This window comes from Mycteria americana, chromosome 12, assembly GCF_035582795.1.
Source record: "Mycteria americana isolate JAX WOST 10 ecotype Jacksonville Zoo and Gardens chromosome 12, USCA_MyAme_1.0, whole genome shotgun sequence".
In the NCBI taxonomy this organism is placed as follows: domain Eukaryota; kingdom Metazoa; phylum Chordata; class Aves; order Ciconiiformes; family Ciconiidae; genus Mycteria; species Mycteria americana.
In genome coordinates, this window is record NC_134376.1 from 934,705 (window position 1) to 959,718 (window position 25,014).

Consider the following 25,014-nt stretch of genomic DNA (forward strand, 5'->3'; position numbering starts at 1 on the left):
GCCAACCCGCGGGGCTCCCGCCGCCGGCCGGCGCTCGCTGCGGCCCGCAGGACCCTGCCCGGGGGTGCCCGCCCGGCCCCGCCGCCCCTGTCAGCCCCGCGCGAGCCCCGGCGGCCGCCGTGGGGCGGCGCTGCGCAGCCGCGGAGCGGGGGCGGGGGGCGGCGCCGGGGCGGGCCGGGGCGGGGCCGGGCGGGGCGGGGCGGGGCGGGCGGCGGGGGTAGGCGCCGGGGCGGCCGTCAGCCGCGCCATCGGCAGCGGCGCCGGGGCCGGGAGCGCAGCATGGCCCCGCCGGGCCCGGAGGGCGGCCGAGGTGAGGCGGGGCGGGGGCGCCGCCAGCCGCGGGCTGCCTCGGCGGAGGCGATTTCCCCTGGGAAGTGGCGTTTCGCGGCTGAAACGCCCGCCGGCGGGGGCGGGACGCCGGGTTACGGCTCCGCAGTCGGTAGCGGCGGGACGGCGGCGTCCTGTCAGCGCGGGGGTCGCCCGGCCGCGCCGCGGGGCGGGCGGTGGCAGCTCTGGCGGTACCGCGGCGAAGCGGAGGGAGGGCGCGGGGCCCCGCCGCCGCCGCCCCCGCCCCGCCGCGCTCAGGCGCCCGCTCCGTCTCTCCGCAGCTGCCGCCGGCGCCGTGGCCCCCGGGAAGAAGATCACGGCCCGGATCAAGAGGACGCTGCCGGTGAAGGGCCCGCAGGCGCCGACGCTGAGCGAGCTGATGCGGTGGTACTGCCTGAACACCAACACGCACGGCTGCCGGCGCATCGTGGTGTCCCGCGGCCGCCTGCGCAGGTTCCTCTGGATCCTGCTGACCCTGAGCGCCGTGGGGCTGATCCTCTGGCAGTGCGCGGAGCTCCTCCTGAACTACTACAGCGCCTCGGTCTCTGTCACCGTCCAGTTCCAGAAGCTGCCCTTCCCCGCCGTCACCATCTGCAACATCAACCCCTACAAGTAAGGCTCGGGGCGCCGGGCCGCCGGCGGGGAGGAGAGGGTGGTCCCCAGCCGCCGGGGACTGCTGGCGAGTTCGTGGTCCCCTCAGCAGCCCGGCACCAAACCCCTTCCCGGGCTTGTCCTGCCGCACCGCGGTGCTGCTCGTCGGCGGTCTTTCCCAACCGTGAGTTTTTCCTCTACGGCACTTCGAGTAACGTATCCACCTCTGTGCTGGTGCTCTTCAGACACATGTGGATTATAATCGCACCCTTCACTTGCTGCCCGCTGAGCTAGACTCGGTCGGTTTAGCTTTCTGCTCGAGACAGTCCCTGGTCGGCTCTGTGGTTCTCTTCAAATTCCCTTCTTCCCAGGGCCAAAGTTTCAGGATTACAAACAACAGCGTCTCCTGAAGAATGGAGAGGGAACGTCTGTCACTCCTCTGTTGCCTCTTCCTTTCCTTATAGGATGCTTTGACGTTAGCAATCAACAATACTTTTTCTCCTGCCAAATTACACTTTACGTTGATGTCTGTTCTGCTGCCAGCTGCCCACCCCAGTCCCTGCAGGCCGTCCAGCTCTCCGGTGCCTCTTGGCACAGATGCAGAAGTCTTATTTCCACATGCTCTGCCTCGTGGGGCTTGCTAACGCAACCTTCGGGGAGCTTGGGAGTCTGCGAGGGCTTTCTCTGTAGATCAGTCTGCTTTGCTTCTTACAGTCCTTGCTCCGAGATCTCTCCGTGGGTGTAGCTGTGTCTGCCCGCACCGATGTAAATTGATGCGGTAGTAAGAGAGATCGATGTGAGTCCGCGACAAAAGAATTCTGTCCTGAGCGATGAGATTTGCCGTGCAGTGGGCAAAACGCTGCAGCTAGGTGGTGAGGCGAGATGGGATGTCACTTTCTGTCGCGTTGTCTCCATGCAGGTACAGTTCCATGAAAGACTATTTATCTGAATTGGACAAAGAGACAAAAAAAGCTTTGGAGACTTTCTACGGATTTTCAGAGGGCAAGTCCAAGGTGCGCCGGTCGGTGGATGAGTGGAACAGCACAGGGAGCGACTTCTTCAAACAGATCCCTCTGCTGAAGTTTGAGGACTTCTCTAAGACAGCGACTGACCTTCGCAGTGGCCAGAAGAGGAAAATAGAGGGCAGTGTCTTTCACAAGGATTCGTCCATAGTGAACTCTGGGGATTCAAATGATATCATCGGCTTCCAGCTGGTGAGTGTCGCTCTTCCTCGGCCAGCAAGTTCCTTGTGGGGCAGCGAAGGGGTGTTTTGGGTTGGTATCCCTCCGGCCAGTTTTACTGCTTGCTTAGGTGACTTTATAGTGAAATAACGCTCCCTCTGCTCTTTTGCCCGTTCTGCCATGCCTCCGTGGCTGCCTGCAGATTCCTCTCCAGCTCTCTGGAAGAGAAATGCCTTCCTGAAGTCTACCCAAATAGACTTAGTGCCTTCCGTGACCTGTCCTTTGGGCCTGAAACACTTGATTGTATCGCTTAGCCCTGAATGAAAGGTCTTTCATGCCCCTTTGTCCCCTTCGTGCTACTATAACTTCATACGTGGTTATTACTGTGGAAGAGAAACGGTATCACACATACCTTGTAGAATACATAACTTCATTTCATCTGAAATGCTTTTTCCCCTTTGTAATTATCAGTGCGATGCAAACAACAGCAGTGAGTGTGCACTTTATACATTCAGTTCTGGTGTTAATGCTATCCAAGAATGGTACAAGCTGCATTACATGAACATCATGGCACAAATTCCCCTGGAGACTAAAGAAAAATTGAGTTATTCTGCTGATGACCTTCTACTGACATGTTTCTTTGATGGCCTATCTTGTGACAAAAGGTCAGTGCACAGAAAATACCTGCCAGCTTAACAGCTTATTTCCAGGTACATAATACATAGGAATTGAATATTTGGTATTTGCTGAATTCCAGCAGGAACCGTTTCCATTTTTAAATGAAAGCAAACATTCGCATCTTCATGAACTTTAGATACGCTCTTTAATTTAATTTGCCGAAGCGTTCTGCTGTCCACATTTCAGATGAACCCATGGGTTTTGGCAGAATCAAATCCACCTGCTTGTGACTGTGGCAGTGCAATTCTTGTGTGTCCTGGTAGCAGGAGAGTCATCCCTTCACGCTGGGGATAGCGGCCGAGTTCCCCTGTGCAGTTGTGGGGATAAGATCGTGCTTGTTTAGCAATTTCCCTGCTGCCATGTGCAAAGCAAGCTGCACTGTAACTCTCATTACCGAAGGCATTTTGCTCGTGTCTGTAGTAGTGCAAACGCATAACATCTTTTCTTGGAATGAAGACATTTGCTTGAGTGGGAGGGGATGTTCACGGGAAAGACGTGAATGTGCTTGAATCACGAGGGTGTGTCCTCCGCCTCCCCTGCATGACAGTGGCTGTGACATCTTTTCTGAAAAATGAAGACTTGTGTTCCTTTAGACATTTGGCTGTCGAGTGAAAGAGGACTCTGTCCCCTCCACCGCCACCTTCCTGCTAGTTCTGTAAATCCGCTTCCCCCACCCTCTCAGCCCCCATTCCCACATGAAAACCTCCTAAACTTTTCATTTCCTGATGCTATTAAACCAGATCGTGTTTCCACTTAGTTTCAAGATATTAAGAAAAAGACCCACACTTTTCAGGAAAATAAATTGCTTGCCAAAAAAAAAAAAAAAGAAACGTCCAGTCCTGCTACGTCTCTGCCAAAACAAAAAGCCCAAATGTGCTGATGTTCTCCCACAGACAGTTAAAACTGCAGAGGGCAATGTAACAATGTTTGATTTCTTTCAGGCACTTCACTCGCTTCCATCATCCCCTGCATGGCAATTGCTATACCTTCAACAGTGGGGAAAACGGGACGATCCTGAGCACCTCCACGGGAGGCAGCGAGTACGGTAAGGAAGCCGAGTTTGCAGAGGAACTATTAGATAACAAGCGGTTCAGCGAACTGGATCCTACTGGAGAGTGACTGATGTGTTGGCTCTAGATGTGTAAGCTGATTGGGGAAATGCTTGTTTGAACTAGTGCAAACTATTGCCAGAGAATACAAAGATAATATCATTGCATCACTAATGTTTTCCATCTGAAATTACTGCTTCCCAGTTATATAACTTTTTAAAGTAGGTTTCTACGGAGACATTATTTGTTTGCTGTACTTGGGGCCGCGGAGGGACATTGCTTGCTGCAAGGGTCTCAGTCTAGCGCTGCAAAGGCTTTGCTTGGTTGTTACAGTTCTACTTAAGGCCAGATAATATTAAGTAAACTGTGCTGCCCTCCCTGACCAGAAAAAATGGCTCTGGCTTCTGGTGTAACTCTGCTCCTGCCTTGTCTCTGCTCTTCAGGATTGCAGGTTGTTCTGTATATAGATGAAGCAGACTACAACCCCTTCCTGGTGACATCCACAGGAGCCAAGATCATTGTCCATGACCAGAATGAATATCCTTTCATTGAAGACATCGGCACAGAAATTGAGACTGCAGCGGCCACCTCCATAGGGATGCACTTTGTGAGTGACAGCAGTCTTGTTTCCAGGTGCACAGCACCGCTTACTTGAAACAGATGTAGATATGAACTGACACGATGCTTGAACAAGGGAGCTGGTAGCTGGAAGGCATCTAACACCTCGCACTTGAGCAGCTGAAGTGCCCCGAGGAAAATCCTGTGACAGCACTTTTCTGAACAAGGTTTTCCTTTGCGCAGAGGCTGTTGGAAAATCAGGTCTTTATAAACCAAACAGCTACTGGGATTTTGTTTGTTCTCCCTTTTCTCCAACCCCTTGGCTTTCCAGGGGATTTTTTTTGCTTTGTTTTCACAGCAAAATCCACAACCACAGAAATGTGTGCCCCGTTTCGCTTTAGCAACAAGCAGATGAGTTCCAGGGGTGGAAGAGAAAGATCTCGAGCTGTGGGTAACCCACGTTAGGGTCAGGTCTGTAGAGATGACTGCAGCACAACCCCTTTAACTGTTTTGTGGGTGCAAGTCTTGTTTTTCTGGGTTTCTTGCTATCCCAGCTGTAAAAGCCTCGTGGGCAGTGACTCTGCCTTTGCCAGCTTAGTGAAGCGTCTTGCCCTTGCTTCAGCAAGGGCAGGGAGGGCTGCAGCTCCCAGTTTCCCCAATTAGTGTAGTGCAGACAAGGCATTTGATCCAAGGGGCTTCTTTCCGTGGTAGAGGAGTGAAAGCAGTGCCATCAGGCAAGCCAGACTTTCCCCTTTCATCTGGATGGGCTGTTAAGTGAGCACTTTAGTTCTGCCTTTTCTTCACTGATGCTTGGGTCAAATGCAGCCAGCCGGCTTATCTGTCCTGGCTGGGTGTGCCAGATCTAGATAGTCCACGCATTAGAAAAGACATTAAAAACAGGGCTGATGGTTTTAAAATGTGCAAATAGTTAGCTATCTTCCAGCTGTCTGGAAAACTGTGGCAGCAACTGTTTGGTCTAACCAGTGGGGATAAAAGCTACCTAACAAACAGAAAGTGAATAGAAGGTATTGGAACCAGAACGGTGTAAAGGAGACAAAGTCTCGCAAGACTGTTTCCTTTCTATTGCACGGTACAGGAGGAAGTCACTGCAGGCAGAGCCTCAATATTTAATGTGATATTTTCCCGGCAGAGTAGATTTGGACTGTTGCATATAGTATAAAAAACGAGACTGAACGTATCTCAGTGGCTATGTTTAAAAGATTTGGCATGAGGAAGTGGTCTGATTGCCTTACTGATTGCCTTACATTAGGACCTAGTGAAGGTCCTAATGTAACAGCTGAAATAGAAACTGGACACAATTTCTGGACTCAAAACAAAAGCTGGTGATCCCTGTACTGCCAGTAAAGGAAGACTCCAGAGAGCCTGCCGAGGGGGAATCGCGATTGTCGGGTCAGGGCTGCACCGCCAAGGTGCCAGATCAGTCCTTGTACCCGCATCCAAATACACGAAGGAGGACACAGCAGACGTGCCACACACACGCTGCTCACTAGAGGCTTGAGCGTGGCAATCGCTGTTTTCCAAATGCGAACGTCAGTGTCTAGGTTATCGCTCATGTTCTGCTGTGTACTAGCCCCCCCCCCGCCTCCAAAAATATTCCAAGATGTTTGGAATGCAAACAAGGCATTGCTTGGTAGGAGTTTCAGTGCTTTAGTTAAATATTTAGTTTGGAAATTATTTCAGTACCTGAATGAACAAGTAAGCTTTTGTAGGAGTATAAGCCACAACAAAAAAAAATCCTGTACAAAAGATCTATCATCTGCTAGAAGATACAGCAGCAGACCGAGGCAGGGTCCTGGCATTAGATTGTCTGCGGAAGTTAAAAGCATATTAAAAGCTGGTTTCATTCAGTTTTCAGAAGTAATCCATCTCTAATACTGAAATCCCATATTCTGTGTTCCCTCCAAAGAGAGATTTGAGCATCTTTTAAAAAGAGCTGACTTGGACCATACATGCCTGTAGACTTCTCTTGCTGCAGATAAAAATGGTAATGCTTGCTCTCAGGTTTGACCTCAGTAACCTGTAGATCTGTAGTCAGTGCCTTAAAGGTAAGCAGGCATTTCTCAGGTTCCTACTAAATTGGTCCTTTGTAGGATCAGCCCCTAATTTTAAACTCTGTAGAGAAAGATAGGTGAATTGATTCTTAAATGCATGACATTTATTGTGGTTTCAGGCCACTTTCTTTGTTATAAAGTGGATAATTACTGCAGAAAGATAGTAAGTAAGAGTTTAGGGCTGAGCGAGGTCGGGCAGTCTGCAGGAAGCAGACGATGTAGCCCGAGTCAGGTCTTGTGAGTAAATTTGAGGGCTCCCAGCCCTGGTTTCAGCAGACCTTGCGGGCACAGCACTTGGCATTTCAGAGCTCTCTTCTCCAGACAGAGATTGCAGAACAGGAAAAGGTGTTAGCACTCATCGGAGAGGAAGGGTCAAAGCCACATCTGGAAAAAGTCCTGAAGGAGACGATACAAACGTTTGATTTAGAGTCATTTTAGAGAGGTGCTGTTGAGCGTTAGTGGAGCCTGAAGTGCTGTTTTACCCACAGAACAGGAGCGGCCAGTGCAAGGAGGGCTGGGGAAGGTGTGGGTCTTCACAGAAAACAAAACAAACAAAAAACCAACAACCTCCCTTCCCTCAAAACACAAGCGCACATCCAGCATAAACGATGCATAGCCTCTAGGACTTTGCAATGACAGAAAACATACATATGAATTACTCTGCTCTGAAAAATCCTCACCGTTACAATTATACCATCTCTGCATTCCTGCAGAGGTTTTCAACAAAGACAGCAGATAATCCAGCCAGAGCAGTGTTTTGGGAAATGGACATTACAAACCAAAACCACCCTTGTTTTAACAAGTGATTGACAAATCATCTGAGATGGCAAAAGGTAAACATGCTGTTCAGACCTGCCCCATCACTTACAGTTTCAGAATCGTGATGAGCTGCCACTAAATCCTTTGGTTTCTCCCTGACCTCCAAAAACCAAGGTTTGTTCTTTTCTGGTTCTCAGACTCGGTCTCGCAAGCTGAGCAAACCCTACAGTGACTGTACGGAGACTGGTGCTGACATACCAGTAGAAAATCTCTATAACAAGAGCTACTCACTGCAGGTAAATCGCTTACATTTGCTTTTATCAGCAGCTTGAAAACTACCTTCATAAAAAGCTTTACAATATTCTGTAGTTCAGGATGTGGGATTGTGAACAGTCCAGGCGTAGGGTCACTGCTTTTAACCACTGATGTAAATTGCCACAGCACTTTTTAAAAATCCAAATTTTATTCCTAAGTGGTTCATGTTTGAAGTTCCCTTAGGCGCCCTGTTAGATAAAGAGAGAACATTAACTCATTAGGCAATTTTCAAGCAATGTGAGACTGGAAAATATTGGCCAAGTAAATGTTGCAGCTTAGTAACCCTTGAAGCCAGAAATTGTGACCTTTAGGACTCCAAGAATAACAGATACCATCTAATCAGTATCCAGATAGCAGGATGTTTGTTTACAGAGTAAGTTTCCACTAATTTTGCATGGTTTCTGTAATTGGGTCCTCTCGGAGACTGTCAGTTGTTCTGGCACTCCCCACTTGAAGAATCGTAATTATATTAGCTGCTGCCTACTGCAAAGCCTGTGCCTAGGCTGGATTTTTATTTTATGGGCTATTATACCTGAAATCTCCCATGATGTATTGCCAGGTAGGATCACACAGACATTATCTCAGGTTTTTAATAACAGTACTTCACCAAAACCCAGAGCTTAGGAGGGCTGGGACTGGGACCAAAAGGCTTGATGACTGGGATTTCAAAAAGAGGAGTTCAGTTCCTGCTTGTTCCAACTGATTAAGTGTTTTAGCACAAAACACTGACTCTGCTGCCCCATTGATCCTTACATCTTCAGGTCTCCAAATATGCACCAACACAATTTGGTCAAAGCTGTGAACGTTTTCACTAGCGGGTCGCGTCCCACGCCTAGTTGTTGATTCAGGGACCATGTGCCACGGCAGACCGCAAACCTTCTGCTTGGCTGTGGAAAGAGCAACTGCAGCACTGAAGCTTTTGATGGCTGTAGGGGAAGTGGGTGCGTTCAGAGTCCCCCCTCAGAGAGGATTCTATTCTTATTTCTTGCACTAGAGCCTAAACCTTCCGTGGCACTTTCTGCCTGTATTTGTATTCACTAGCGACAGGGCCTGAAGGCCTAGGGAAATGGGTTCCCATCTTATCGCTGCTGTCATAAACGGAGGATGGTTTAGGTGCATGTGGGCCTGGAGCTTGGCGCTGCAGAAGCGCAGCAGCCTGTGCTTCTTAGTCACCAGCTCTTGGTTTATCTCCCCCAGATTTGCCTGCACTCCTGCTTTCAGAAGGCCATGGTGGACTCGTGTGGCTGTGCCCAGTACGCGCAGCCCTTACCTGCTGGGGCAGAGTACTGCAACTACAAGAAAAACCCCAACTGGAGTAAGTGTTCCAACACCTCCCACATGGGGCACGCCTCAGCCGCCCGCTGCCAGCCACATCCCTCCACAGCACCATCCCCGGTCGGCACAGCCCTGCCCGCACCCAGCACTGCCCCGGGCACGCAGCGCCCTGGGAAGAGGCGAATCTGCCTTAGCCCACTTACGACCCCACACCGCAGAGCCTGAAACTGTTTAGATTGACTTGTTTCTGACGGTTGTCCTAATTGCTGGTCATTTGTGCGCGCCACAGAAGTGTGGAGCGGAAGACTTGACGGGGTGAGGCAATTGTTCATGCCTATAGCAAGTGGCAACCGCTTCTCAAAGGCAAATAGGCAAATCTTTTTATCCCCACCGCGTAGGTGATGGCCACGAAGGCCACCTACACCCCAGAAGCCCCACTCCAGCACAGGTAGCAAAAGATCTTTACTTTTCTTTCTGGCTTCTCATACACATATCCTGCGCCCTTCTTGCAGTGTACTGCTACTACAGACTGCACGAAAAGTTTGTGAAGGAGCAGCTGGGCTGCCAGCAAATCTGCAAGGACGCCTGCAGGTGAGTCTTGCCCAGGACCAGAGGTAAGATGCTGCAGGGGGGGGTTCGAGCTCACAGCTGACAGCCTGCCTCTCTCTCCAGCTTCAAGGAGTGGGCGCTCACCACCAGCATCGCCCAGTGGCCATCCGCCGTCTCAGAGGTCAGTTCCTCATCGCGCTGCGCCCTGCCAGCAGCATGGCACAACAAGGCATTAAATAAACCCAGAGGTTCAGCGCGGAAGCAGGGGGCCCCTGGGGTATTCGTTAGCACTTCAGTGATGCTCCTCCCAGAGGCTCGGTCTGTAGTGTCCAGGTCAGGGCTTCCCCTCCAGCAGTTCACCATTAAACAAAAATTTGACTTGTGGGCTGGGAGATCCCCTCGGGGACGGCTGGCCCGTCACACACATTCAATTCTGGCACCCCAGCTGGTCCAAGGAGGTGTGGAGCGTGGGCTCCCTTTCCAGGGCATTTCTACGCAAGCACACACGGCTACAGCAGTATTTTCTGTCTTTTTTCCAGGACTGGATGCTTCGAGTTCTCTCTTGGGACAAAGGGCAAAAAATCAACAAGAAGCTGAACAAGTAAGTTTCCATGTATGTGTTTCTAGCTTGCACCTCAAGCTCAGATATAATCTCAGCAGCCCTAATGATGGCAATTGGGGAAAAAGCTCCCTTAGAGCGGCCCAGCCCTACTGGTCCAACTGGTTATTTGCATAGTTTTTCAGTATGTTTCATGTTATTGTTTTACTAAACCCTCGGCCTGCCTTCTGTTCCTCCTCTCAGGACGGACCTCGCAAACCTCATGGTGTTTTACAAAGACCTGAACGAGAGATTCATTTCGGAGAATCCTGCCAACACAGTAAGTGAGCGCAGCAGTTCCCTGCTCAGCACCAGGAGGATGCGGCTCTTCCTCCCAGGCAGGCTGGAAGTTTTCATCTCGCCAGGGGAGCGGTCCCATCCAGGCAGGGGCAGGAAGCCGTCCACAGACGATGCACCCCGGGGTGCCCGGTCCTGCCCTTTGCAGCCCTTTTATCCGGGGCCGCTTTCCAAACTGTGCAGTCCCAAGCCCCGCGCCGGGGTGGCCTGTGGGCAGTGAGCGCAGCGCTGAGCTCCTGCTGAAGCGGAGCAGGAGAGGATAACGCAGGCAGCAGAGGAAGGGCCCGCTGCATTTGGTAGCGCCCACAGCAAACCCTGGGTGCCCCAGCTTGGCACAGCCTCCCTGCACGCCGTAACAGTGCCGTGGACACGCATCCGGCGCCCGCAGGAGCCGATAACCTTGTGCTCTCTTCTCTTCCAGCTCGTCATTCTTCTTTCCAACTTTGGAGGCCAGCTGGGCCTTTGGATGAGCTGCTCAGTCGTTTGCGTCATTGAAATCGTTGAGGTCTTCTTCATCGATTCGCTTTCCATCGTAATGCGGTGCCAATGGCAAAAGGCAAAGAAATGGTGGAACGACCGAAAAAGGGACCGGTTGGGGAAGCCGCCGCAGGCCGGTGATCTCGAGAGGCAGGGCCACGATAACCCCGTCTGCATCGACGAGGACCTGCCCACCTTCAACACCGCCCTCCGCCTGCCGCTGCCCCAGGACAGCCCCTTGCCCAGGACTCCCCCCCCCAATTACAGCACTTTGCGGCTAGAGACTGCGTTCACAGAGCAGCTGCCCGATACACTAGAGGTTGGGCAACACTGACGCTTATTTATCCACCCATCCAGGTGCCAAAAGAAGAGGTGGGTGCTGGACCCACATGTCCAGGGGTGAAAGGCACCCATCCAAACGAGCACTGAAGGGCTGTTGGGTCAGACCCTTCTTCAGGGATTGAACTTGCAGGCAAAGCTTCTCTGAGCAAAGCTCAGACACAAAAGCCAAGGGCTCAGAGACATTAGGAACTTCGAGCAACATCAGTTCTCAAGTTGATGATTGCAGGAGATGGCTGGAGCAGGATGTGGCACTGAGCTGGGATGTCTTGCCGACAGAGGCATACATTAGCAACCGACCGGACACACCCCATTATAAGTGGGCAGGAATTACTGCACAGCAGAAGATTGATGCCACATTGAGTATTAACGCTAATTGCGCTCTGCTGCGCGGCTTGACTTGCGGGAAAAACCCAGGGCTTTCAGGAATGCAGCACGACATTTGTAGGAAGGGGCATGACAGGTTTGGGAAGAGCAGAAATTGGATAAAAGGAAAGCTCTCAAGTTGAACTTTGATTAGGAACCTGATTCCAAAGGTGGCCTGAGGAGCTCTTTATTCTGAGCTGAAAAGCTAGGGTAGCCAGAGATGTGCTTGTAGAGCAAGTTATTCCACAGCTTGAGTAGGAGAACTTAAGTCATCCCGAAAGAAACATCTGAAAAGGGCATGAAATCTAATTCGGATGGCAATAATGAACTGCATACTCTGCAAGCTTGTTTCATTTTACATGGCTCAAGCTGGCCATTAAACGTTAAGCTCAGAGAAGCTCGTTAAGCTCAGAGGAGCTCGTTAAGCAGCACACAGCCTTGGCCACACGTGACTTCCCAGAAGCCTTAAAGGGAGCTGGCTGCTCCTTTCCTGCTCAACCCCAGCCAAGGACTTCCCTCCTGCAGCCATCCGGTTCACCGCCCCGGCTGCCTCGGAGCTGGCGCTGCCCGGGGAGGGCACGGAGCCACGCGGGCTGCAGCGGCGGCCGGAGCTGCCCTGGGCTCCGCACACAGCCCTGAAGGGAGGTGGCCGGAGGACGCATCTGTCCCGCCGGCATCTTGTCCACCTTGCTTACGCCCCCTCCGTTCCACCGTGCTGCATCAACACCCTGCCTTTCGCCTCCCGTGCGCCGCGCTGTGCTGCCTCCACCGCGCTGGACCCTCCGGCCCGCGCAGCTGCGGAGCGCTTGTGGAGAGACCTGCAGGGCACCCGGCTGCGGTGGCAGCGCCCTTCCCCTTGCTCCCGGTCCTGCACCTGACTTCTTCCTCCCATAGCCGACTCCTAGCTGCCTAGAGCACACTATAGACGTTGAGGATGAATAGAGCCTACACCGGGTTGGCTGCTTAGGGTTTTTGGAGAGCAAGAGTGATTGGGAGAGAGCGTGTGTGTGTCAGCGTAAGAAAGTCTCTTCTCCTTTCTCTATATAAGGTTATTTTATATAGGACAGTGAGAATCCAGAAAGATTCTTTAATGTGCAATAAAACGTATTTTAACTGGATTATTTAAATAGCTGATAAATGAAAAAAATAAAGATATATTTTTTAATAACTGCTTTTTTTTTTTTAATCATCAAGTTCCTTCCATGCAGGCATCCCAGGAGCCTACGGGACTTGCCTGTGCCTGCCCTGGGGCTGCCCGGCGCCCTGGGCTCCTCTGCAGAGGTGGGGCTGTGCTGCAGAGTGCGGCTAGAGCGGGCCGGGGGGAGCTGGGGGTGCAAGTGAGGGCACGGTGAAGATGCTTTTCAGAAAGCAGCATTAGCCAGCAAGGTGACGGAAAATGCTGGAACCTCAGGTGTCTCCCGACAGTTCCACTCCTGGACGGTCCTTTGGAGACCGTAGGAGAAGAGAGAACTGGGCTTGCTCTGCCTCAGAGCCCCTTCTCCAACGCGCGAGGGTGAGGCGCGCGGTGCCCGTCCCCATCGCCTCTCCGGCACCGCGTCAAACGACGGCGCTCACGACACTGGACTTGCCCCGTTCGCAACAGTGGCAAAACAGACCTAGAGAAAAGGCTGGGGTAGCCTACGAAAGGCACGTGCACCCCAGGGCCCCCTCCCCCTTCGCGTTCCAGGTGTGAGCCGGCGCGACTACAGCAGGGGTGGAAATAACGGCAAACTCCAGAGCTAGAGAGTGTCTTACAATAAGCTCCTTCCTTTCCAGTTTGCTGCTGCTTCATACAGGGGCTGGCTTGGCTCACTAACACCTGACCAAGGACCTTCTGCCAGATGCAGGTAGTTGCTAGGGTCGATTTTGACTCCAGCTCTTACAAAGCACAGCCTCCCGTGAGCAGCGGGAGGGGGGAAAGAAAACATCTCCCTGGGAAAAAGCAAGCAAACATCGCAAAGGGGGACGTACCACGGTTCTTCTGTTCCTCATCCGTACCCGCGTGGGCAACGGTGCTCGACAGACTGCAGCTCCCCGCAGGATCTGCAGGGTTTGCTCAGTTCTGCTTGCGGGCAGCACCGAGCAGGGGCTGTAGGATCTCAGCCTGCTGCCGGGACGGGACAGCACAGCCCCTTCCCCGCTGCTGAGCCCGCTCCCGCAGGGACTCCTCTTCCTCTCAGGCTGCTGAAGGGACTCTGCCCCGCTCCCAGCAGCCCTCTGGCACGGAGAGCTGGCTTAAATCAGCAGGTGCTAACCGTGCAATCGGCCCCCTGGAAAGGAAGGAGACAAGGAAACCCCCCGCAGCTGTGGCCCGGAGCACCGCGCTGCACCCAGGTCCCACGGGCGGGGAAGGTGCCGGCAGCCGGCACAGCTCGGGACGGGCTGAGGGGGCACGGCCTCGGAGGGTAGCCCTGTCCCCGATCCTCGGCGGCGGCCACGCTTCCCATCGCGGCGGCAGCCAGAAGCCGTGTCGTGCGGACGCCGCGGGGTGGGTCCCCGATCTTTCTCTGGGGTAGCTGAGCGTTCACAACGCGGACAAAGCCTTGCAGCAGCGCGTGCGTTAGAGGAAAGCCAGACCTCGGTGAGAGCTGTAAAGGGGATGACGCTTCAACCAGTGGTCATTTTAGAAAGCCTTGTATTTGTAAAGGCTTCCCGGAGCAAAACAAAAGCCTTTTAAAATAAACTAAGTGGTGCCAATCTTGCAAGAAAGCTGTTGTATTGACTGGTCAAACTTTATACCCCTTAACTGCAGTTCTAATAAGAAAAATATCATTTGATCGAGAGCATTCCCCCGCAGTCTGCCTGTAAGGCCTCCCTGGTCGACAACCTGGGACGCGTGTCCTGCCGGGCGCTTTTTGGCGTGAACGCTCGCTTTAAACTTTGGAAAAGCCCGGGTTTTCTGTAGGTGCTTTTTGCATTTACTTCTCAGGGCAGGCGCAGCACTTTTTCTCCTTGTATGAATAATCCTCGGGAGGCAGAAAGCCACGGAGTAGCTACAGAAATGGATTACTTCATCGGGAATTAAATACTGAACCCTGCCGTACTCCTGAGTCACCTTAAACACAGAAAACTACCCGGGACGGTACGAGAATCAGGTCTGACACACGCTAAACATCGTAAGCTCAAAGCGTTTGAGAAACTCGGCTTGGAGTTTATGGGAACAACAGGCAATAAAATTTGTGGTTTGGCCGCTGCAGCCGCTGCTCCGGGGGTCAGGTGGGAACCCCGGGCTCGTCCCACGGGGACGGCGTTCCCAGGAGGCTCGCGGCGTGCGGTGGGAGCCCGGCCAGCCCCAGGCAGGGCTCGGGAGCAGGCAGCCCCCGCTCGGGTACCGCTTCGGGCTGCGGTACCCGAAAACGCGGCGAAGGCGCAGGCAGCGTCGCGGGCACGGCGCTGCCTCAGCGCCGCGGTGAAGGACGGGCTGGGGAGAGGTGTCGAAACAAACCCGCAGCAGCAGGTGCCGGTGACTCACGGGGAAAGGCTGCCTGGACCGGCCCTTTGGAGCAGAGGAGACGCAGCGGGCGAACCTCGCTCGGCTCTTCCGCAGCTCCCAGCAGCAGCCGCTGCCGGAGGGGAGAAAGTTGTGGGTGACGGAGGAGCTGGGGGGGGGGGGGGGGGGAGCTGAGGAGGAGGAAAATCCAGCGGCACAGAGAAGGTTTGCCGGACAGCAGGAATCCACCGGTGCCTCTCCCAGCAAGCGATGCCCAGACAGAAACGGGGTTTGCAAACACACAGAGCCTGCCGGCCCTTCTCCGTCCCGCTGGGGAACGGACGCCTCCGTACACCACGTTATGGAGGCTGCTGGCCAAGCCCGGGCTAGCTTTGTCTCCCTTAATACACGATTGCCCCGTAACAGCCTTTGGGGGCATGGACCTAATCTGGGTTTTTTCAGAGAAATCTTCCCAACCAACCCTCACCCAAATAGCTCAGGCGTTTTGCTTGGGGGTGCCTGATTTCGGTAGTTACTGTCCTGACCTCCCCCATCCCCCAAAGCAGCACCGCAAAGGCTACGCGGGCTCTCGTCCGGCCACGAGGAGTTTGGAGATTGGTTTGTCCAAGCCGCGGTGGAAGCACTCGCGGAGCAGGCGTCGGTCCCGCCGCTGGCCTCGCCTGCTGGCGGCTTTCCCAGTGCTCCCAGCTCCTCTGGCGCGAGGGTGCAAGCACCCGCCCTGAGAACCGTGGAGAGAGGGGCAGCTGTGCAGGCACAAACGCCAGTCGCGGTAGCGGGACTTGCTGCTCAAGTACTTTTGAGAATCAAAACTGCTGGGCAAAGGCTTTTCCTGGGTGGAAAACAAGACTCTCACCCTGACTCTCCTGGTTTCACTGCTTGGCATGAGCCGCCGGCACAAAAGCGACTCAAAGACAGGATGGCCAAATGCAGGAAGGACGTGTGGTTGCCCTAGTAGACAGAATTTCACCTGGTAATCCACAGAAAAACGGGAGCATCCAACCTCCCAGTCAACCAGGATGAAAAACTTGCCCAGGGTGTGACAATGACCAGTAAGTCACAGATTCCTTGGAAAACACGCCTGAGACGCGGCCCGGCCCCATCCATACCCCAGGTGGCCGAGGCACCGCCGCCCCCAGCCCCACGGGCTGCAGCGGCCGGGGGTGTCAGCCTGGAGGGGTAACGCCGGCCGCCCCCGGGGCCAAGGCACGGCCGCTCAAGGCTGCTCCCGGCAGATGCAGCCGGGCAGCACCGACGGGGTTAAAGGCTGCCCGGGCCCCCTTCCCCCGGGTGACATTGCAGTGGTCCACAAACAGGTTTGGGAGTTAAATGCCTCATTAATGTAAATGGGGCTGGGGAAAGGCATCTCCAGCACATGCCGATGGAAAACCCTTTCAGGCTCTGAGTGTCCGCTTGTGCCCTGCAATGAGGCACAGCTCTGGGGAGGCCGGGACAGGGCTGGAGATTGTCGATGTTTTAATTTTACCCTTTCACCTTCAGGGCAGGGTGAGCCAGCTCCGTAACTATCTATCGGCATCGGGAGGTTTCTCCTCCAGACGCCCACGAAGGGGCTCGCAGGGCTACGGCAGCTCTGCTGCGGCTGGGTTCTCCGCTCGGACCTGCCAGCAAACACCCGAGCGAGGGGCTCTGCCCTGCGAGAGCCCACCCGCGCCTCCCGCTCAGCCGAAGCCCCGCGCTCTGGGAGGTGGGTGCTACCTCGCCAGCGGCAGCCGCGGCTGCCGCCAGACCCCAGGAGCCCGTCGGGGACGCGCTACAGCAACAGGCTTTCTTGGCACGACTGCCCTCTGCTTGGAGCCGCGGCCAGAGAGCCCCAGACCAGCGCTGCTCCTGGGGCTCACGCCGGCGCGGGAGGCTGCGGCGGCTGGGTGTGCGATACGGAGGGTGCTGGCAGGCGGGTACTTCATTGTACAAAATGGTTGCCTTGGCTTGAAAGTCCCACTGCCCGTCTCAGGCGACACCGCAGCGGTGAGCACTACGTGGCCGGAGCTGGGCAGCTCTCTGGAGCAATTCCCCAGCGCCAGACACCAGGTCTGAGCCACCCCCACCAGCCCGGCCTGCGCTCAGCGCTTTGCAGAGCGTTTTTGAGCAGCCTCAGCCCCGGGAGGGTTTCCGACAGCCGGAGCATCCCGAGCACAGGCCCGAGCCGTGGCAGTGCCAGAGCGGTTTCAGGCGAGCGTGAGTCAGAGGTTAACCCACGATGGCAGCAGCTGCCCTCTGCAGTGACATGCCATGACACGGCTCCGGCACTAATCCCGACGCCGGCATCTCCCTGCGAACAGGACGGACCGGGAGGTGCGGAGTCATCACTGATTCCCCACGCCTCCACCGGCACACGCGGGTAACGCCGTCAGCAGGGCTGGGCAGGCAGCGCCGGTGACGGCTGACGAACCCCGGGAAGAGTGAGAGTTGGGGCTGAGCGTGACGGATGCCTAAGGAGGGGAAGGAGAGAAGAAATCCCAGGCCAGGATGGGCAATCCCATCCGAGGAACCGGACTTCCTCCTGCGCAGGGGGAGCCTGGAGCTGCTGCTCCGGCCGTGGGGCAGTGCTGGTCCCGGCTCTCCCCGCTGCCTGCCCACACCTCCTGGTGCCCCACGCCATGCTGGCAGCTCAATACCGCGCTGCTCCCAAGGGCAGCGCCGGCAACGGCCGTCTCCTCTGCCAGACACCCAGCGCCTGCGCGCCAGCGTGCGCTTGCCAGCCCGGCGCAGCCGGCCCCGCGAGCCCCGCGCGTGCAGTGGGCTCTGCTCAGCTGCTCGCTAGGCGGGGGCTGCCGGGCGACGAGCTGCGCTTGCCGGCCCGCGGCCTCACGATTGCTCCCAAAATGAGCGCTGGTCTGCAGCTCTCGGCACGGCACGTGCGGGGCGCTTGATGCTTTCTGAAGCAAGGGCACAACTATCCAACCGCATCGCTCCTGAACAGCTTTTCTCTTGGGACTGATGCTTTCTGGCAGCAAGGGCACCCCAATCCCTTGGGGATTTTTATGAAATCGCTTTCTCCATCTGTCCCCGTCTTCCCAAAAGCAAAGGCTCTTCTCCCGCATCCTGCTCAGCCCACTTACCCGCTCATCCCCCTCCAGAGCACGAGGGGTCATCCCGCTCATCCCACTCATCCCACTCATCCCTCTCCAGAGCAGTGGGGGCTCAGGACGCCCCAGCCCCAGGGAGCTGGGGGGGGTGTTGGGGGCGGTGGTGGCAGTGGTGGCAGTGGTGGCGGTGGTGGCAGTGGTGGCAGTGCCAGCCATCCCTGCGGCGCAGGATGGAACGCCACGCAGCAGCTTCCTGCAGCAGCCGGCCACGCTGCACCGGGGCTCTTCCCTTCGGCCCAGGGGAGAGCAGCCGTGGGCTCGGGGCGCTGACCCGGCAGCCGTGCCCGCTCCCCGGCCCAGTTGCAACACAGCCCGCGGTATAAACAGGGAAACACACCCGCCCTCGGCGCCGCGGACAACGTGTTCCTGGCGTTTTGTCCTCTCTTGTATCATCGCCCGTGCTTTGGCACTTTGCTGTGACACTCCCGCACCGCCTTGTCTGTCCCAGTCTTACGCTCCTGCCTCAGTTTCCCTTGCAGAAGGAGCTGGGTGGGAGCCGCATCCCCCGGGGGGCCGAGCCTCCCCGCGCGGCCGGGCACGCAGGCGGGCTGCCGGCCCTCGCCGCTCTCCACGTGCGCTCCCCCAGCGCCGTGCCCCGCGCTGCCCCGACGGCATTTTTGCCCTGGCAGCCTTGCCGTCAGGCGGCGTTCCCAAAAGCAGCGGGACGCGAAGCGCAGGAGGGGACGCTCGCCAGCAAAGCCCCTGTCAGGCCGAGTGACACGAACCAGCGTCACCCCTGAGCTGCTGCCTCCTGCCCGCCTGCGAGCAAACCTCCAGGCAGCTGAACGAGCCCAGCCCCATCCAGCATCCTGATACGGGATCGCTTCTGTCTCCTTCCACTCATGCGCTTGGCCCAAATATATTTCTAGAGATGGAAAAACGTGTGCGTTCACTAGTTTTATTCGCCTGCAATTGCTTCGTGGAGATGCGATCACCGCGAAGCGTGGCTGAACGCAGGTACTGGCCAGCGCCGCGGTGAATCACCGTTTTCACAACGCCTCTTGCTGCAGTACCGTCCTCGCTCGTGTTTTAAGACCTTCTCACCCAAGTTTACATAACGAATCCTGAAAGGTACAACCTGTTCTCCTAGGTAATCACAAAGGGTAATCATCCCTCGCTCTTGTTCTTGTTATAAAAAGTCATCAGTCACAAAATATTTCACATTTCTCCCAGAACACGGGAGAGGACCGTAAAGCACCGGCCCACGGGGATCTTTACGGTGCTCCGTCCCGGCTGGTGCCAGGCTGGCGCTCCCTGGCCTGCACCGGGCCAGCGCGGCATCCCCGGGGCCTGAGCCCACCCGCAGCTACCGCATCCCTGGGCGCCGGACTCACGGCAGGCTGATTATTTTTTCCAGTAAACTTCTACGGCAGAAAAGGCAAATGAGTGCAACTAATTCCCTATCACACCGATTAGTTACAGAGCGGGCCTGGGGAAACCCCACCGGTGACACGCCGCTGCTGAGCACGCAGCCTGCCGCGGTCCTGCGCCGAGAGCCTGCTGGGCTTCACCCGCACCGAGGAGCGCAGCCTCGGAGGGGCCAGCCGAGATTCAATTCCCGATGTCATTGACGCTCGGGCTGAAGCGAGCTGCGGCTGAGCTGGGTTTTGCCCCGTCCCGCCCGTTCCTGAGCCAACAGCTTGGCTCGCAGAATTGCAGAGAGCGGCGGTACCTGCGCCGCGGCAGCGCGAGCCCTGGCGCGGACCGAGCCCCTCTCCGCCAGCCCTGCAGCCAGGCCGTGGCCGCCGGCCGACCGTGCTGCGCCAGGCGCGCAGGAGCCGGGCCCGGGGGGGCCGCTTCCCTCCCCTCTTCTGCTGCTTGTAAAACAAAACCAGTCTCGGTTTTACTGCCTGATCTTTGTAACGCAAACAGAGGTCAGTTAAAAAGGTTTTATACGCAGCCGTTACCGGTGCAGGTTGGCTGCTGAGATGCTCGCTGTCATTTGACTGTGATTTTACTGGTCACAACTAAATTACTCTATTTTGTTTAGTGACAGCACGTCTCCGAAAGTGCACCCGACAAACCGAGCAATTAAAGTGCTGAATGAGCCTGTTTGCACGCTGCATGAGAACGGGCGATGCCCGGCTTCCCTCGGCAGAGCGGAGCGGGAGCAGCCTCCCCGCTGCCGGGGCTGCAGCGCCGACCACCAACACGGGGTGAGCGGCGGTGATGGGGACCGGGACCGGCGCGCTCCTCCCTTGCGGCCTGCGAACCCCAGAGCTGTCCGACTGGAAGCCAGGCTGCAGACGTGACTAATATTTTGCACGTACGTCTCGCAGCTCCTGCTCAATGGCAATCTAATTAGCGGGTGCGGGTGCGCTGGCGGTGCCTGTCGCCGGCCATGGGCAGGGCTGCTGGCCACGCCGTCCCGGCACCCGGGCTGGGAGGGGGCTGCCCGGGAGGGGACTCCTGCAGAGGCCGGGCAGGCAATGTGGGACAGCGAAGCCACGGCACCTCTCCCGCTTCTGGAGCCCAAAGAGCCTTTTCAAATCCTCCTGAAACCCCTGAGCACCGAGGAGTGACCTCGGGTCTGACGGCCGCCACCGCAGCAGCGCCGGGCTGGGACCCCCCACCGGGACCTCCCCCCCCGCCACCGTGCCGAAGGGCGTAATTTGGCCAAAAGCAATGCAGATTTACACAGAACCAGATATGAACGAGTCCCATGGTTTTTCCAGTGACCTGAACTCAGTCCTGCCAACAGGGCTGTAGTCTGGGGGTGATTTCCTTCCTGCAGAGCTGACCCTGGGGCTCTGCGTCGGGCTCTGCCGCAAGCACCCCTGCTCTTCTTCGTCTTTACATACAGGCCTAAGCACCAGCCCAGAAGCCTTCTCAGCCTCCTTTGTATCCACTCCAGTCACCATTAAAATATTTTCATTTTCCTAAATTAATGTAGGACCAGTTGATATTTTCGAAACACTACAGATCAGACCGCTGGTGCCATTTTCTGGGCTGGTGTATCCAGTTTCTCAGCTGTATTTAGCTGCTGTCAGTGGGGCATCACGCCAGCACAACACCCCAACTCAGAACACAATGCCTGGGGTGCAGAAGAGCTTTCCACACTGTTTTTCAGCTGTATTTTTAGCAGGAGGTTTTTGCTTATGAAATAAACTTTCTCATGAAGCAAGTGAGAGAGACAACGCAAAGTCAAGCCGAATTCAAGGTCATTTGGCTTCGCTGGCTTCACAGCTGATGTTTCAAACCACTGAACAAATGCAGCCTGCTCTATTTTCAGCGTTCGAGCTGCCAGTGCTGGTAACAGACATTGTTCTCCGGGGAAATAAGTAGTGATAGAAGGGCAATTATTTTGACAGGACAGAGGTTAGAAACTGGGTAAGTCCTGGTACTCGCCATCAAACCTGTTCGTTCTAGCTTCACTTGGAAATACTGTTTAAACACAATCCCACATTCCACTTCTGACATAATGGTAGGAGGTACACTTGTGCAATTTAAAAATAAAAATCCCTTTTGTTCCCAAACGACGAAACACGGGGACATTTGGGAAAGTCTGACCAAGTCCTGATCGAACAAGAACCTGTGATTACTTTTCCTAGCAAGAGGCAATCGTTACCTTTTACAATGCTTTGCTGCTCTGCGGTGATTTATAGTTCCAGGGGGGTTTATACACGTTTACCGTTCTGTTGTGAGGAGTTAACATCTCCCACAGTCGCTCAAGATGCTCAGGGTTTTACCTCTAAACCGTGTTTGTACAGCAATGCTCAGGGATCCCACCCCACGGCACGCAGCGCGCTGGCCCCAGTGTAGGAAAATACAGAAAATAAATGGGGGGGCGTGGAGGCTCCCCAGCCCCCCCGAGGGATAATTACGTCATCAACAGGAATCAGCGTGCAAGACACGTAAGACTGAGATTAAGTCATAAAATGCAAAAGCGCATGCTAACCACCGTGAAAATCGCAGACAACCGGGCTACGAGCGTGTTCATGAGGGCACCCGGCCCCGTCCGAGCCACTCGCCTTCCACCCTCAGAAGCAGAGAGAAGAGCTGCTTAGTTTTCAAATTTCGGTGTCATTTTATGGAAGCAGAGTGCATTTCTCCTGGCAAGAGCTCGTCACCCTTCAGGCTCAGCCGGCCGGTGCCACCGAGGCAGAGCTCTGCCCCTTCTATTTAAGCATCAACATCCTCGGTAGTCCGCGCTGGCAGGCGCGCGGTGTACAAAACACTGCCAGGAAAGCGTGCCCAGCAGCGGCCCGCTCGTAAACACAGCTGCTCGGGGAGGCGTTTTTTAGAAAAAAAAACCCAAACTATAAGATCTTCTGCTTCTTTAAAGAAAGAGAACAAGATCTTTTAAAAAAAGGATTATAAACCAAATACTCGTGCAGTTCACCTGCAGTTATTTCATCCGTGACGAAGGCCTGCGGGGGCTGGCGGGCACGAGGGAAGCCAAAGCAGCGAGGTGATGTCCCGGTGCCGGGGACATTTCAAACCAGACCGAGGAACCCACCGTGAACCGCTGCAGCGCAGCAGGACAGACCCGGTCCTGCTGTGAAACTCTCCCCGCACCTTCGGCACGACAGCCCCCATCCCAGCGATGGCCCGAGCGCTCCTTCCCCCAGGCGCGCCATTCTAATAGGGCTTATTCTTCTTTTTTTTGGGGGGGGGAACAAGGACGGGTGCTCATCTCTTAGCAGCGGGATGGAGGCACAACTTCCTCGGCATCTGGTGAAGTGGGAGGTTTGGGCCGCTGCCCCCGGTGCTCTCTGCGGGGCCGGGGTAGGAGCAGCAGAAGCGGCTGCAGTTCCTGGGGGGGGGGTGGGGGGGGGGTGGTGGTGGTGTTAGGAGGAACTTAATTAAAGCAAGGGTTCAACCAAGCCGCCACTAAACCGGCAAGCCTCTCCGGCGGAGGGGAGGGAGGGTTCAGCTGCCCGGCGGGAAATGCCCAGGGGCGGGATGGGGCGGGAGCGGGGCGGGGGAGCGGCGGGGCCGGGCGCGCTCGCAGCGGGGAGCGGGGCCGGAGCGGCGCGGGCGGCAGGTACGGGGGGAGCGGGGACGGGCGGGGGGGTCCCGGGGAGGGGGAGCGGGCCCCGGGGCTGGCCGGGCCCTTCGGCCCCGAGCCGCCGCCGGAGGGATGCCCGCGGGCGAACGCCCGCGGGCATCCCTCCGGCGGCGGCTCGGGGCCGAAGGGCCCGGCTCGGTGGGGCAGAACCCGCGTGGGCTAGCTCAAGTGCCAGCACCCGCACGTCCCTATAGTTTTCCCCCTGCTTCTTGCGGTGGGGGATGCGGTGCGAAGGCCTAACGTTGCTTCTAGAGGGGGGAGAAATAAGGGGAGACCTTTGTTGACTTTTTTTTGGGGGGGGGGGTGGGTGGTGAAAACCTTTCCTTCGGCCTCCGTGTCCTTCTGCACGGGTACGGAGGTGAAGTCAGCCGAGCTTTGCGTGCTCTGGCAGCAGCGGTGCGGGGTTTCGCGCCGGGCGGGATGAGCGCAGGGTGCAGTCAGGTGCAGTCGTTCCTATTTAACCTCCGTTTACACAAGGTTTTCTTTCCTCTCGCTGATAAAAGGTATGGAAGCGAGCCGCAGCTCTCTGAATATTTCCCCGTCCCTTCCCTTTGTTGTGGGCAAGGTGCCATCCGGCCCGGGCTGCTGCCTCCCGGTGAGGGCGGAGGATGCTCCCTCTTCGGGACACCGGCCTTGTTGCGGAATATGGGATCTGCGGGTGGGGAGGGAGCTGCTGGGGGGTTTTGCTCCTCTCACCTTCCAGGAGTCACGTTGTTCGTTGCACAAGCGGCAGAGCTAGCTCTCAGCAACGTGACCTTACTGGCACGTGAAGGAGCAAGGCTTGTCATCCTCCTCGGAGACAGGGACGTGGCAGGGAGCACAGGGTTAGGCAGGCAGGGGAAGAAGGGATGGAGCGTCTAACGTGCGGTGCAGAGAGCCAGGCAAATGCTATCTAAACTTCCAGACGGTAAATACTCGTCGAGCGCCGTACGCGTGCCCGTCGGGATTAGAGACCCGGAGGTGCCTGCGTGGATCGGGGCGGCCGTGGGCGTCTGAGCCGGCGGCTGCGTGCGGCGGCCGCTCTCTCTTCACGCACAACAGCAAGGCACAGCACTGAGCCCACTCGGAGCCCGGGCTCAGGAAGGGCTTTCAGGAAGGGCACATTACTGCTCCACTTTTCTTGTTCAGCTGCCAACCTGTACACTTCTGATGTCATAAAAATGTTTCCTCCAATTTGCAAAAATACCACTAGGTAGCATAAATGTCTTCTCTGGGAAAACAAGGTCTTTTCATCAAGCTCTGGAGAAGATGGCAGATGAGCAGCGGGTGGTCAAAGAGGAATGACTGTTGCCTGTCCCAGGAGAGAAAGTACTGAATAATCGCAATATCAGGCCCAGCAGCGTTGGAGTGGTTTTGCAGCCGAGGTACCACCCTGGAGCCTCCAAGAGTGTGCCGAGTTTTGCTTATGTCTCTATTTCCTTTGAGTGGCGATTGCCCTAGGAAAACCCCAGAGGAGATTCAGCACAGTCACCACAATCATTTCGTAACGTGGGAGTCTGATCTCACCCCTAAGGTGGAGGAGTTTCACCTGGGATGATGCTGGGGTGATGCAGGGCTGGACTCGCGGCTGCTGGGGGGAGGTGAGGACACCTCCTTCGCAGCACAAAGCAAACCGCGCTAGAACCAGGCGCAGGTCGCTTTTGGGACGGCTTCGGTCATCGCAGGGATGCGGGTACTGCCAGGAGAAGGGCGTGCGGCACCCTGCGCACCGCAGGGGTCCTGTGGCCCTGGATCCATTCCTGAAAGTCATTTGAGGTGACACCAGTGTGCTGACAAGGGGCAGCCCAGCGCAAAGCACGGCGGGGGCGGTGAGGGAAGCGGTGCTGGTTCCCCGGAGAGGGTGCAGCACGGGCTGGCGAGGTCAGTGCTTGCAGAGCACGGCGTGAGCTGCAGGCGCCGCAGGGACCCTCGGGGCTGGAACGCAGCAGTAACGCACTGCTACAGCTCACCTGCAAAGGAGACGAAGCCAGTTCTTATCCCCACATTACGCACCGGTCCTGCAAACGGAGCGGTGTGA

At 56.1% G+C, this 25,014-nt stretch overlaps 1 protein-coding gene across 2 annotated transcripts; it reads left to right on the top strand.

Annotated features, from left to right (window-relative positions):
• The first annotated feature begins 216 nt into the window (after positions 1–216).
• SCNN1G (sodium channel epithelial 1 subunit gamma) lies at positions 217–12,566 on the top strand. Of its 2 annotated transcripts, XM_075515127.1 has the most exons (13): positions 217–310; positions 609–939; positions 1,838–2,132; positions 2,571–2,764; positions 3,719–3,822; positions 4,270–4,433; positions 7,413–7,511; positions 8,728–8,845; positions 9,318–9,396; positions 9,478–9,535; positions 9,894–9,955; positions 10,157–10,232; positions 10,671–12,566. In XM_075515127.1, exons 1-13 carry the CDS (start codon positions 280–282, stop codon positions 11,058–11,060), a joined length of 2,001 nt encoding a protein of 666 aa, XP_075371242.1. In that variant the 5' UTR covers positions 217–279; the 3' UTR covers positions 11,061–12,566. The 2 variants fall into 2 exon arrangements, with proteins under 2 accessions (XP_075371242.1, XP_075371243.1); XM_075515128.1 differs by lacking the exon at positions 7,413–7,511.
• The last annotated feature ends 12,448 nt before the right edge of the window (positions 12,567–25,014 follow it).

Coding starts and splice junctions, on each gene's coding strand:
- SCNN1G (XM_075515127.1), top strand. CDS start 280: ATGGCCCCGCCGGGCCCGGAGGGCGGCCGAG. Junction 2,133..2,570: donor ATATCATCGGCTTCCAGCTG/GTGAGTGTCGCT, acceptor TGTAATTATCAG/TGCGATGCAAACAACAGCAG. Junction 9,397..9,477: donor ATCTGCAAGGACGCCTGCAG/GTGAGTCTTGCC, acceptor CTCTCTCTCCAG/CTTCAAGGAGTGGGCGCTCA.